Genomic DNA, 13979 nt, shown 5'->3' with positions numbered 1-13979 from the left:
CCCACTCACTCTCTCTCTCTCTCTCTCTCCCGTCCCACTCACTCTCTCTCTCTCTCTCCTCCCGTCCCACTCACACTCACTCTCTCCCATCCCACTCACTCTCTCTCTCTCTCTCTCTCTCTCCCGTCCCACTCACTCTCTCTCTCTCCCGTCCCACTCACACTCTCTCTCTCCCATCCCACTCACTCTCTCTCTCTCTCTCTCTCTCTCCTGTCCCACTCACACTCTCTCTCTCCTGTCCCACTCACACTCTCTCTCTCTCCTGTCCCACTCACACTCTCTCTCTCCTGTCCCACTCACTCTCTCTCTCCTGTCCCCACTCACTTCTCTCTCTCTCTCTCCTGTCCCACTCTCTCTCTCTCTCTCCTGTCCCACTCTCTCTCTCTCTCCTGTCCCACTCTCTCTCTCTCTCCTGTCCCACTCTGTCTCTCTCTCTCTCCTGTCCCTCTCTCTCTCTCTCTCTCTCTCTCTCTTCCTGTCCCCTCTCTCTCTCTCTCTCCTGTCCCACTCTCTCTCTCTCTCTCTCTCTCTCCTGTCCCTCTTCTCTCTCTCTCTCTCTCTCTCCTGTCCCTCTCTCTCTCTCTCTCTCCTGTCCCACTCTCTCTCTCTCTCTCTCTCCTGTCCCCACTCTCTCTCTCTCTCTCTCTCCTGTCCCACTCTCTCTCTCTCTCTCTCTCCTGTCCCACTCTCTCTCTCTCTCTCTCTCTCCTGTCCCACTCTGTCTCTCTCTCTCTCCTGTCCCACTCTGTCTCTCCTCTCCTGTCCCACTCTGTCTCTCTCTCTCTCCTGTCCCACTCTGTCTCTCTCTCTCTCCTGTCCCACTCTGTCTCTCTCTCTCTCTGTCCCACTCTGTCTCTCTCTCTCTCTGTCCCACTCTGTCTCTCTCTCTCTCCTGTCCCACTCTGTCTCTCTCTCTCTCCTGTCCCACTCTGTCTCTCTCTCTCTCCTGTCCCACTCTGTCTCTCTCTCTCTCCTGTCCCACTCTGTCTCTCTCTCTCTCCTGTCCCACTCTGTCTCTCTCTCTCTCCTGTCCCACTCTGTCTCTCTCTCTCTCCTGTCCCACTCTGTCTCTCTCTCTCCTGTCCCACTCTCTGTCTCTCTCTCTCTCCTGTCCCACTCTGTCTCTCTCTCTCTCCTGTCCCACTCTGTCTCTCTCTCTCTCCTGTCCCACTCTGTCTCTCTCTCTCCTGTCCCACTCTCTATCTCTCTCTCTCCTGTCCCACTCTCTATCTCTCTCTCTCTCCTGTCCCACTCTCTATCTCTCTCTCTCTCCTGTCCCACTCTCTGTCTCTCTCTCCTGTTCCCACTCTCTGTCTCTCCTTCCCACTCTCTGTCTCTCTCTCTGTCTCTCTCCTTTCCCACTCTCTGTCTCTCCCAATACTGTTTATAAAGGTGCTTTCTGTCCCCGATTATTGACTCCCCTAGAACTTCCACCTTATTCTCATTTTCCTCTTTCACACACAGAAACAAACACGCCCCAATGTATATTTTAAACACTTGCTGCCTCAAGCTTCTACAACGAATATTGGAGCTAACAAATCAGCAGCATCTTCTTTCCCCTTTGCACCAAAGTTTCAACTTTGGCACTCCGTTAATGCTGCAATTTTTTCATGACGTCTCTCTGAAGCAGATACTGTTGACTTCTATAGATCTTTGAGTTACATACCAGTTAACAAATGGTAACTCAGCTTTCTGCTCACAATAATAGCATCTTTAGCTTACAGATGATTGACGGTTAACTGTCACACTGTCACTTTCTGTCAACTAGGTGGCTTAACTAACCTGCAGTTCCTTTACAATTTTTTAACAACCAAGTCATATTTTAAACATTAAACTAAATTTCAGTTTCAGAAACACTGGCCAGAGATTCCACATTTGCACACGTTTCTTGATTTTAGCACTCTGGTAATGCTGTTTTCATGACTGCTCTGTAATGTACTTTCACAGGTTCATCGGCAGCCACACCCGCCTCCCCCACGCCCCCACAGTTCCCCCACACCCAAGTGTCCCTTAATTTTTTCCTCAAGCATTGGTTACCCTGCTCTCCACAGGTGCTGCCAGACATGGGGAGGCAGTGGCGTGGTGGTATTGTGACTGCACCAGTACCCCAGAGACCCAGGGTAATTATCTGGGGACCTGGGTTCGAATCCTACGATGGCAGGTGGTGAAATTTGAACCCAATAAAAAATCTGGAATTAAAAGTCTAATGATGACCATGAAACCATTGTGGATTGTCAAAAAAAAAAAATCTGGTTCACTAATGCCCTTCAGGGAAGGAAATCTGTCATCCTTACCTGGTCTGGCCTACATATGACTCCAGACCCATAGCAATGTGGTTGACTCTTAAATGCCCTCTAAAATGGCCTAGCAAGCCACTCGGTTCTCAAGGGCAATTAGGGATGGGCAATAAATGCTGGCCCAGCCAGCGACATCTCATGAACAAATATTTTTTAAAAAATCCTGAATATTTCCAGCACTTTCTCAGAATCTGAGCGTTACAGTGCAGAATCACAGTGTGTTAAATGGGATCATGTGCTGAGATGAACGCTAAGAAACTTACCCCATGATCCTGGTGAAATAGATGCAGATGCCATTATGCTTTCCAGAAAATACCACCTCTGGTCCCGACATTGTGGTGACTGGGGGAAGAGAGACACCACTGTACAACCCAGGGCTTCCAGGAGAGAAGAGTGGGGTTGACATGCCGACAGGCTTCACACCTGAGAGAGAGAGGAAAGCACAACATTCAGAAACACAAACCCACAAATGGCTTTAGCACCCATTACGCAGGGCAGTGGGTACACCACTCCCATTATATAGGGTGGTATGGGTGGGGGTGAGAAGGCAGTACACAGCTTCTGGTATTTGGGAGTGGGAGTAGAAACAGCACCTGGTGCAGGAGGGCAGGGAGCACATTACACATGGTACACAGGGAAGCACACAGCAACGGCACACCAGGGAGCACACAGCAAGCCACAAAGGGAGGGAGCATGCAGCATATGGGGGAACACACAGAATGCAACCTCTCCATCTCACGCCACTTACTTGTGGAAACAATGCAAAATCAGAATCTTTAATGAGTGATACCTGAGACTGGAATAGATGAGATACCAGGACTGGAGAAAGGGCTACCGAGAGGCATCGAGGGCCCTGCAGCAACAAGAGAACAGGTCATTATTTGTGAAAGATCCAGGAAACCAATAGCTGCAATCAAACTATAGACTATAACCCTGCACCATGCAAGCTGTGAACAAACCACCAAAGGTGGCAGAACCAGGGAATCAGCACTCTTATATGTTTGCATCAGTGAACTGAAATAAGAGGCTGCACTCTCCACTTCCTGAAAACTCTGCCCAATCCCTTAATCTCTTTCGCTCCCCATTCCTCTGTTATTCACTTTGGTAGCAAAAATAGAAAAATTTTGAGAAGGTGTGAAACTTTTAAAAGTTCATATTCAGACGAGTTTGAGTGTAGTCCAACAAGGAATACAAAGTTAGCAATTAGGAAAGCAAGCGGCATGTTGGCCTTTATGGCAAGGGGATCGCATTAACAGAATAAAGTCGTCTTGATACAGTTGTACAGGATTTTGGTGAGACCGCATCTGGAATATTGTGCAGTTTTGGTCTCCATTTTTAAGGGAGGATATATTTACACTGGAGGTGGGACAGCAAAGGTTCACTAGACTGGTCCCTCCAACAGAGCAGCACTCCCTCAGAACCACCCATTCTATTTGCCTTCTTAATTACTTGCTGCACCTACATGCTGATGTTTTGTGATTCATGTGCCAGGACATTCAGGTCCCTCTGGACTGCAGCATTCTGCAGTCTTTCTCCATTTAAATAATATTCTGCTTATCTATTCTTCCTGCCAAAATGGACAACCTCACATTTTCCGACATTATACTCCATCTGCCAATTTTCCATTCAACACTTCAGCACTCCCACAGAACGGACTGCCAACAGCACTTCTTCATTACCACCCCTCTGACAGTACTGTACTCCTTCAATACTGCCACTCTGACAGTGCAGCATTTTTTCAGTACTGAACCTCCCAGTGTGCAGAACTCACTCATTACTCCGGGAAATGTTCGTCTGGATCATGAGCTGAAGTCTCTGGTGTGGGGTTCAAACCCACAAAATTCTGAGACGAGACTTTTTTTATTGAGTGGCAGCTGACATTGAATTGCACTGCAGAATAGCTAGTCAGTGATGCTCTAATGCGATGGAGGCTCTTATTAATTCATTCCTGTGATTAACGTGGGCACAGCTGTCATGGTCAGAATTTATTGTCCATCCCTTGTTGCCCTTCAGGTGGTGGTGAGCCGCCTTTGTGAACCACTGTAGTCCATGTCATGTAGGTACATCCACAATGTTGTTAGGGAGGAATTACTGGCGAGAGGGTGGTGCAGTGGTAATGTCACTGGACGAGTAACCCACAGGCACAGGCTACTGCCCTGGGGACAGAGGGTGAAGTCCCACCATAGCATCTGGCGGAACTTAAGTGCAATTCATTAAAAAGATCAATCAATTAAACAAACCTGGAATTGAAAAGCTAGTCTCAGTAATGGTGACCATGAAACTATCATCGATTGTTCTAAAAACCCATCTGGTTCATGAATGTCCTTTAGGGAAGGAAATCTGCCATCCTTACCAGTCTGGTCTATGTGGCCCAAGACCCACAGCAACATGGTTCACTCTTAGGTGCCCTCTGAAATGGCCAAGCAAGCCATTCAGTTGTGGCAATTAGTGATGGGCAATCAAAGCCAGCCTTGCCAGTGATGCCCAGATCCCAAGAAAGAACATGTAAAAAAAAAAATTAGTCTAACATTGTCATTGGGAAAATGCTAGAATCCATTATTAAGGAGATAGCAGCAGGACATTTAGAAAATCACAATATAATCAGAGAGTCAACACAGTTTTGTGAAAGGGAAATCGTGTTAACAGATTTATTAGAGTTGCTAGAGTTGTTAGCTACGAAATAACTTGCTGGAGGTTTTCCTAACAAAGTTGATGAGGACAATGCTGATGTGGTGCACATAAACTTCCAAAAGGCATTTGGTACACTGTCACACAACAGACCTGTAAGAAAATTTATAGCTTATGGAATAAAGGGAACAGCAGCAACATGGATACAGAATTGGCTGAGAAACAGGAAACAGAGGGTAAGGTTAATGGATGTTTTTCAAGCTGGAGGGAGATTTGTCGTGGAGTTTCCCAGGGTCGGTATTGGGACTCTTGTTTATCCTGATATAAATTAATGATCCAGGCCTTGGTATACAGGGCACAGTTTCACCATTTGTGGATGATACAAAACTTGGAAACCTTGTAAACTGTGTAGAACTTCAAAAGGACATAGACAAGTTGGAGAAGTGGGCAGATAGGTGGCAGATGAAGTTCAATGTGGAGAAATGTGAAGTGATACATTTTGGTATTAAGAACATGGACAGACAATATAAAATGAAGGGTACAAATCTAAAGGGGGTGCAGGAGCAGAAGGACCTGGGTGTATATGTGCATAAATCATTGAAGGTGGCAGGGCAGCTTGAGAGAGCGGTGAATAAAGCATATAGTATCCTGGGCTTTATTAATAGTGGCACAGAGTACACAAGGAAGGAAGTTATGTTGAACTTGTATAAGATGTTAGGTAGGCCTCAGCTAGAGTATTGCATACAGATGTGGACACTGCATTTTAGGGAGAATATGTATGCATTGGAGAGAAGGCAGAAGTGGTTTATGAGAATGGTTCCAGATATGAGAAACTTCAGTTATGAAGACAGATTGGAGAAGTTGGGACTCTTTTCCTTGGAGAAAAGAAGGCTGAGAGGAAGTTTGATAGAAGTATTACAAATATACATATGAACAAGTAAGAGTAGGCCACTCAGACTCTCGAGCTTGCTCTGCCATTAAATAAAATCATGGCTGATCTAATTAGTTTCAACTCCACATTCCCACCTGCCCCCAATAACCTTTCACCCCCTTACTAATCAAGAATCTATCCACCTCTGCCTTAAAAACATTCAAAGACTCGGTTCCCACTGCGTTTTGAGGAAGAGAGTTCCAAAGACTCTCAACCCTCAGAAAAAAATTTCTCCTCATCTGTCTTAAATGAGCCATCCCTTATTTTTAAACCATGACCCCAAGTTCTAGATTCTCCCACAAGAGGCAACATCCTCTCCACATCCACCCTGTCAAGACCCCTCAGGATCTTAAATGTTGCAATCAAGTTGCCTCTTACTCTTCTAAACCCCAGTAAATACAAGCCTAGTCTGTCCAGCCTTTCCTCATAAGATAGCCTGCCCATTCCTGGTTTTAGCCCAGTAAACCTTCTCCGAGCTGCTTCCAATACATTTAAATCCTTCCCTAAATAAGGAGGCCAATGCTGTACACAATACTCCAGATGTGGTCTCCCCAGTGCCCTGTATAACTGAAGCATAACCTTCCTACTCTTATAATCGTGAGGGGCTTGAACATTGTAGATAGGGGAAAATTGTTCCCTTTAGTGGAAGGATCGAGAACCAGTGGGCATAGATGTAAGGTAATTGGCAAAAGAAGCAACAGTGATATGAGAAAAAACTTTTTCACACAGCTAGTGGTTAGCATCTGGAATGCACTGCCCAAAAGTGTGGTGAAGGTAACTTCATTCGAACCATTCAAGAGGGTTATTTCAAAAGAAACAATGTGAAGGGTTACAGGGAGAAAGCAAGAGAATGGAACGAGGTGGGATGCTCATTCGGAGAGCCAGTGCAGACACTAATCGGCCAAATGGCCTCCTGCCGTGCTGTATCAATTTTGTGATGCTGTGAATTCTTTAAGGATGTAACAAGTTGGGTGGATAAAGGGGAACAATCAGATGTAGTGTATTTGAATTTGACAATGTGTCATGTAAAAGGTTACAACACATAAGAGCTCTTTGTTTTTATTTATTCATTGGACATGGGTGTTGCCAGCTAGGCCAGCATTTATTGCCCATCCCTAAATGACCTTGAGAAGGTGGCAGTGAGCTGCTTCTTGAACCTCTGCAGTCCATGTGGTGTAGGGACACCCATAGTGCTGTTAAGGAGGGAGTTCAAGATTTTAACCCAGCCACAGTGAAGGAACAGTGATATATTTCCAAGTCAGGATGGAGAGTGGCTTGGGGGGGAACTTCCAGTTGGTGGTGTTCCCATGTGCCTGCTGCCCTTGTCCTTTTAGATGGTACTGGTCGTGGGTTTGGAAGGTGCTGTCTAAGAAGTCTTGGTGAATCCCTGCAGTGCATCTTGTAGATGGTACACACTACCATCTGTGGGTCAGTGGTGGAGGGAGTAATGTTTGTGGATGGGGTGCCAATCAAGCCGGCTCCTTTGTCCTGGACAGTGTCAAGCTTCTTGAATGTTGTAGGACCTGCACTCATTCAGGCAAGTGGACAGTGTTCCCTCACACTCCTGAATTGTGCCTTGTAGATGGTGGACAGGCTTTGGGGAGTCAGGTGGTGAGTTACTCGTCGCAGGACTCCTAGCTTCTGACCTGGTCTTGTAGCCACAGTATTTATATGGCTAGTCCAGTTCAGTTTCTGGTCATTGGCCATCCCCAGGATGTTGATAGTGGGGGATACAGTGATGGTAATGCCACTGAATGTCATGGGGCGATGGTTAGGCTCTCTCTGTTGGAGATGGTCATGGCCTGGCACTTCTGTGGCGCGAATGTTACTTGCCACTTGTCAGCCCAAACCTGGATATTGTGCAGGTCTTGCTGCATTTGGGCATGGACTGCTTCAGTATCTGAGGAGTCATGAATGGTGCTAAACATTGTGCAACCATCAGCGAACAGCCCCACTTCTGACCTTATGATGGAAGGAAGGTCGTTGATGAAGCAGCTGAAGATGGTTGGGCCTGGGGCTCTACACTGAACAACTCCTGCAGTGATGTCCTGGAACTGGTATGATTGACCTCCAACAACCACAACCATCTTCCTTTATGCTAGGTATGATTTCAAACAGCAGAGAGTTTCCCCCCGATACCCATTGACTTCAGCTGTGCTAGCTGATGCCACACTCGATGTCAAATGCTGCCTTAATGTCCAGGGCACTCATTCTTACCTCACCTCTGGAGTTCAGCTCTTTTGTCCATATTTGAACCAAGGCTGCAGGAGGTCAGGAGCTCAGTGGCCCTGGTGGAACCCAAACTGGGCAGTGAGCAGGTTATTGCTCAGCAAGTGTCACTTGATAGCACTGTTGATGACCCCTTCCATTACTTTACTGATGGTGAAGAGTAGACTGATGGTAATTGGTCGGGTTAGATTTGTCTTGCTGTTCGTGTACAGGATATACCTGTAATTTTCCATATAGCCGGGTCGATGCCAGTGTTGTAGCTGCACTGGAACAGCTTGGCTAGGGACGCGGCAAGTTCTGGAGCACAAGTCTTCAGCACTGTTGCCGCAATATGGTCAGGGCCCACAGTCTGTGTAGAGATGTAGAAACAATAACACTGTAAAAGTAGGGGATTTTAACGACCCAAATATTAACTGGGATAGTTTTAGTGTGCAAGGTAGGGAGGGAGCAAAATCCTTAAGTTATATCCAGGAGAACATTTTTAGCTAGTACGTAGAAAGCCCAACAAGGGAGGGGGCAGTTCTGGACCTAATATCCGGAAATGAGCACGAGCAGGTGGAAGGCGTATCAGGAGGGGAGCATTTTGGAGATAGCGACCATAACTCAGTTAGGTTTAGGATAGTTATGGAAAAGGAGAAGGTTGGGCCGGGAATAAAAGTTCTAAACTGGGGAAAGGCTAACTTTATTAAGATGAGATACGATTTGGTCCAAGTGAACTGGGAGCAGCTACTTGCAGATAAAACTGTGGCAGAGTAGTGGGAGGCATTCATAGAAGAAACAGCAAAGAGTGCAGGGTAAATATGTTCCAGTAAAGACAAAGTGGGGGGGGGGGGGGGATCAGACCCGGAGAGCCCTGGATGTCAAGGGACATAAAGGTTAGGATTAAGAAAAACAAGTGAAGCTTATGGCAGATAACGAGGTCTCAATACAGCAGAGTCCCTGGAGGAGTATAAAAAGTGCAGGGGGGAGCTTAAAAAGGTAATTAGGAAAGCTAAGAGAGTGCATGAGAAAGCATTGGTGGGTGGAATAAAGGAAAACTCAAAGTGGTTTTTTAAATATATAAAGAGCAAGAGGATAACTAGGGAAAGAGTAGGGCCAATTAGGGACCATAGAGGTAATCTTTGTGTGGACGTGGAAGACATGGGTACAGTCCTAAATGAATACCCTGCGTTGGTCTTCACAATGGAAAAGGACGGCGCAGGTATAGAAACATAGAAACTAGGAGGAGTAGGCCATTCAACCCTTCGAGCCTGCTCCGCAATTCATTATGATCATGGCTTATCATCCAACTTAATAGCCTGCTCCCGCTTTCCATCCATACCCTTTGATCCCTTTCGCCCCAAGAGCTATATCCAACTCCTTCTTGAAAACATACAATGTTTTGGTCTCAACTACTTTCTGTGGTAACGAATTCCACAGGCTCACCACTCTCTGGGTGAAGAAATTTCTCCTCATCTTAGTCCTAAATGGTCTACCCCATATCCTCAGACTGTGACCCCTGGTTCTGGACTCCCCCGCCATCGGGAACATCCTTCCTGCATCTACCCTGTCTAGTCCTGTTAGAAATTTATAGGTTTCTATGAGATCCCCCCTCATTCTTCTGAACTCCAGCGAATATAATCCTAATCAACTCAATCTCTCCTCATATGTCAGTCCCGCCATCCCAGGAATTGGTCAGTTAAACCTTCGCTGCACTCCCTCTATAGCAAGTACATCCTTCCTCAGATAAGGAGACCAAAATTGCACACAATATTCCGGTGTGGTCTCACCAAGGCCCTGTGCAATTGCAGCAAGACATCCCTATTCCTGCACTCGAATCCTCTGACTATGAAGGCCAACATACCATTTGCCTTTTTTACCACCTGCTGCACCTGCATGCTTACCTTAAGCGACTGGTGTACAAGGACACCCAGGTCTCGTTGCAGATTCCCCTCTCTCAATTTATAGACATTCAGATAATAATCTGCCTTCCTGTTTTTGCTACCAAAATGGATAACCTCACATTTATCCACATTATATTGCATCTACCATGCATTTGCCCACTCACTCAGCTTGTCCAAATCACACTGAAGCATCTCTGCATCCTCCTCACAGCTCACCCTCCCACCCAGCTTTGTGTCATCTGCAAATTTGGAGATATTACATTTAATTCCCTCATCTAAATCATTAATATACATTGTGAATAACTAGGGTCCCAGCACCGATCCCTGCCCCACTAGTCACTGCCTACCATTCGGAAAAAGACATGTTTATTGCTACTCTTTGTTTCCTGTCTGCCAACCAGACATCAGGGTGGAGGACTGTGAAATATTAGAGGAAATTAACATAGAGAGAGGAGGTACTAGTGGGTTTAGCAGCCTTAAAAGTGGATAAATCTGCAGGGCCGGATGAGATGTATCCCAGGCTGTTGAGGGAGGCAAGGGAAGAGATATCAGGGTCTTGGCAGTAATTTTCAAATCCTCTCTGGCTACAGATGAGGTGCCAGAGGACTGGAGGGCTGCTAATGTTGTCCCATTATTGAAAAAGGGAGGAAGGGACAGACAGGCCAGTCAGTCTAACCTCGGTGGTGGGGAAGTTACTACAAAGAATTCTGAGGGGCAGAATATACCTGCATTTGGAGAGACACGGATTAATCAAGGATAGTCTGCATGGGTTTGTTAAGGGAAGGTCGTGTTTTTTGAGGAGGTAACCAAGAGTGTCGATGAGGGTAATGCATTTGATATGGTCTACATGGACTTTAACAAGGCTTTTGATAAGGTCCTTCATGGCAGACTGGTCAAAAAAGTAAGAGTCCATGCAATCCAAAGCAAAGTGGCACATTGGATCCAAAATTGGCTGAGAGGCAGAAAGCACAGGGTAATGGTAGAGAGACGTTTCTGTGATTGGAAGTCTGTTCCGTGTGGGGTTCTGCAGGCCTCAGTGCTGGGGCCCTTGCCGTTTGTGGTGTACATAAACAATTTGGACTTAAATGTAGGGGGTATGATCAAGAAGTTTGCGCATACTATGAAAATTAGTAGGGTGGTAAATAGTGAGGAGAATAGCCGTAAACTGCAGAAGGACATCAATGGACCGGTCAGGTGCTCAGAGCAGTGGCAAATGTAATTCAACCTGGAAAAGTGTGAGGTAAAGCAATTGGTGAGGGCCAACAAGGCAAGGGATTGCACCATGAATAGTAGGTCCCTGGAAAGTACTGAAGATCAGAGGGGCCTTGGTGCACACATCCACAAGTCCCTGAAGGTAGCAGGGCAGGTAGATATGATGGTTAAGAAGGCATATGGGCTACTTGCCTTTATTAGCCGAGGCATAGAAAGGTTATGCTGCAACTGCACAAAACACTGGTGAGGCCACAGCTGGAGTAGTGTGAGCAGTTTTGGTCACCACATTATAGGAAGGATGTGATTGCACTGGAGAGGGTGCAGAGGAGATTTACCAGGACGCTGCCTGGGCTGGAGGGTCTGAGCTATGAGGAAAGATTGGATAGGCTCGGGTTGTTTTCCTTGGAGCAGCGAAGATTGAGAGGGGACCTAATAGAGGTGCATAAGATTATGAGGGGCATAGATAGGAAGGCACTTTTTCCATTAGTAGAGGAATCAATAACCAGCCAGCATAGATTTAAGGTAAGAGGTAGAAGGCTAAGAGAAGAATTGAGGAGAAATGTTTTGACCCAGAGGGTGGTGAGAGTCTGGAACTCACTGCCTGAAAGGGTAGTTGAGTCAGAAACTCTGGCAACATTTAAGAAGTATTAAGATATTCACTTGCATTGCCATAGCCTCTAGGACTATGGGCCAAGCGCTGGAAAATTGGATTAGTGTAGCCAGATTTTTGTCGACTGGCGCGGTCACGATGGGCCGAATGGCCTCCTTCTGTGCTGTAAACATCTATGAGCCTTTGCCGTATCCAGTGCCTTCAGCCATTTCTTGGTCTGGTGGAGTGAATCTAATTGGCTGAAGACTGATATCTGTGATGCTGGGGACCTCCAGAGGAAGCTGAGATGGATCATCCACTCAATACTTCTGGTTGAAGGTTGTTGCGAATGCTTCAGCCTTATCTTTTACACTGATGTGCTACACTCCCCCATCATTGAAGATGGGGATATTTTTGGAGCCTCCTCCTCCAGTGAGTTGCTTAATTGTCCACCACCATTCACGATTGGATGTGCAGGACTGCAGAGCTTAGATCTGATCTGTTCGATGTGGACTCACTGCGCTCGGCCTATGGCTTGCTGCTTATGCTGTTTGGCATGTAAGTAGTTCTGTGTTACAGCTTCACCAGGGTGACACCTCATTTTTAGGTATGCCTGGTGCTGCCCCTGGCATGCCCTCCTGCACTCTTCATTGAACCAGGGTTGATCCCTTGGCTTGATGGTAATGGTAGAGTGGGAGATATGCCGGGCCATGAAGTTACAGTTTGTGCTCCTGTACAGTTCTGCTGCTGCTGTTGGCCCACAGTGCCTAATGGAGGCCCAATCGTGAGTTGCTAGATCTGTTCAAAATCTATCCCATTTAGTATGGTGGCAATGCCACACAACACAATGGGGTGTATCCTCAATGTGAAGACGGGGTTTCATCTCCATTACGACTGTGCAGTGGTCACTCCTACTGATACTATAGAACCATAGACAAGTTAAGGCGCAGGAAGGGGCCATTCAGCCCATCATGTCTGCTCCAGCCATAAAAAAAGGCTGCTCATTTTAATCCCACTTTCCAGCACCTGGTCCATCGTCTTGCAGGTTACAGCACTTCAGGTGCAGATCTCGATATCTTTTAAATGAATTGAGCATTTCAGCCTCAACAACCAATCTAGGCTGTGAATTCCAGACGCCCACCACTCTCTCGGTGAAAAAGTTATCCCTCATGTCCCCTCTAATCCTTCTACCAATCACCTTAAATCTGTGCTCGCTGGTAACTGACCCCTCAGCTCAGGGAAATAGGTCTTTCCTGTCTACCCTATCTAGGCCCCTCATAATTTTGTGCACCTCAATTAGGTCACCCTCAGCCTCCTCTGCTCGAAAGAAAACAATCCTATCCTAGCCCATCTTTCCTCACAGCTGCAATTTTCAAGCCCTGGCAACATTCTTGTAAATCTCCTCTGTACTCTCTCCAGAGCAATTACGTCCTTCCTGCAATATGGTGACCAGAACTGTACACAAAATTCCAGAAAGCACTCCATATGCTTTCTTTACCACCTTATCCACCTGCCCTGCCACCTTCAGGGACCTGTGGGCATGCACTCCAAGGCCTCTCATTTCCTACACCCCTCTCAATATCCCATTTATTGTATATTCCCTTGCTTCGTTTGCCCTTCCCAAATGCATTGCCTCACTTCTCTGGATTGAATTCCAATAGCCACTTTTCTGCCAACTCAATCAAACCATTGGATTAGTAATACCAGTGGCATCAGCACCTTCCCACAATGTTATACAATATATAATAGTTACATAATCCCTTATCCTAATATATCACACTAACATGAATCATGAGCAGCCTTCCATCTCATAAAACAAAGGTTGATGCCATGCTGGTTAACTGTGTGTTAAACATGGCCGTGTGTGTTCAAGAGCCCCACACTGGCATGGTAATCTCTGTTGCATTTGCTGCAGAGGAAGGCAGTTGGCTGGGAAACCTAAGATTCACTGGCCTTTGTTTTCTATGAGCCCTCTTCTTGGGAAACTGAGCTTTTTGTTTCACTCGCCTCTTCCAATGCTCTTTCAAACAGTCAACCTCCAGAGATCAAGGCCAAAAGCGACCGTCTCCCAGTTGTCAGTGTCAACGTCTTCCATCCTCATATCTCACTTGCAGATGTCCTTGTAGTGGACAAATGGACATCCAACAGGTTGTGACAATGATGAGTTCACCATGCAGAATGTCTTTGCCATCATCCACTGGATGAATGTG

At 46.3% G+C, this 13979-nt stretch overlaps 1 protein-coding gene across 1 annotated transcript in view; it reads right to left on the bottom strand.

The window, feature by feature from the left end:
* Positions 1-13979, bottom strand: part of nup155 (nucleoporin 155) — a 276126-nt gene that overhangs the window by 142659 nt on the left and 119488 nt on the right. Inside the window, exons 18-19 of the mRNA XM_078557216.1 lie at positions 3088-3150; positions 2561-2720 (exon numbers count right to left, since the gene is read on the bottom strand). Coding sequence (XP_078413342.1) covers positions 2561-2720; positions 3088-3150 — 223 coding nt within the window. The remainder of the gene's footprint in view (positions 1-2560; positions 2721-3087; positions 3151-13979) is intronic.

The sequence above is a fragment of the Cetorhinus maximus genome, chromosome 2 (genome assembly GCF_964194155.1).
Source record: "Cetorhinus maximus chromosome 2, sCetMax3.hap1.1, whole genome shotgun sequence".
In the NCBI taxonomy this organism is placed as follows: Eukaryota; Metazoa; Chordata; class Chondrichthyes; order Lamniformes; family Cetorhinidae; genus Cetorhinus; species Cetorhinus maximus.
Note: the sequence above shows the minus strand (reverse complement) of the source record. Positions and strands in the feature narration are given on the sequence as shown.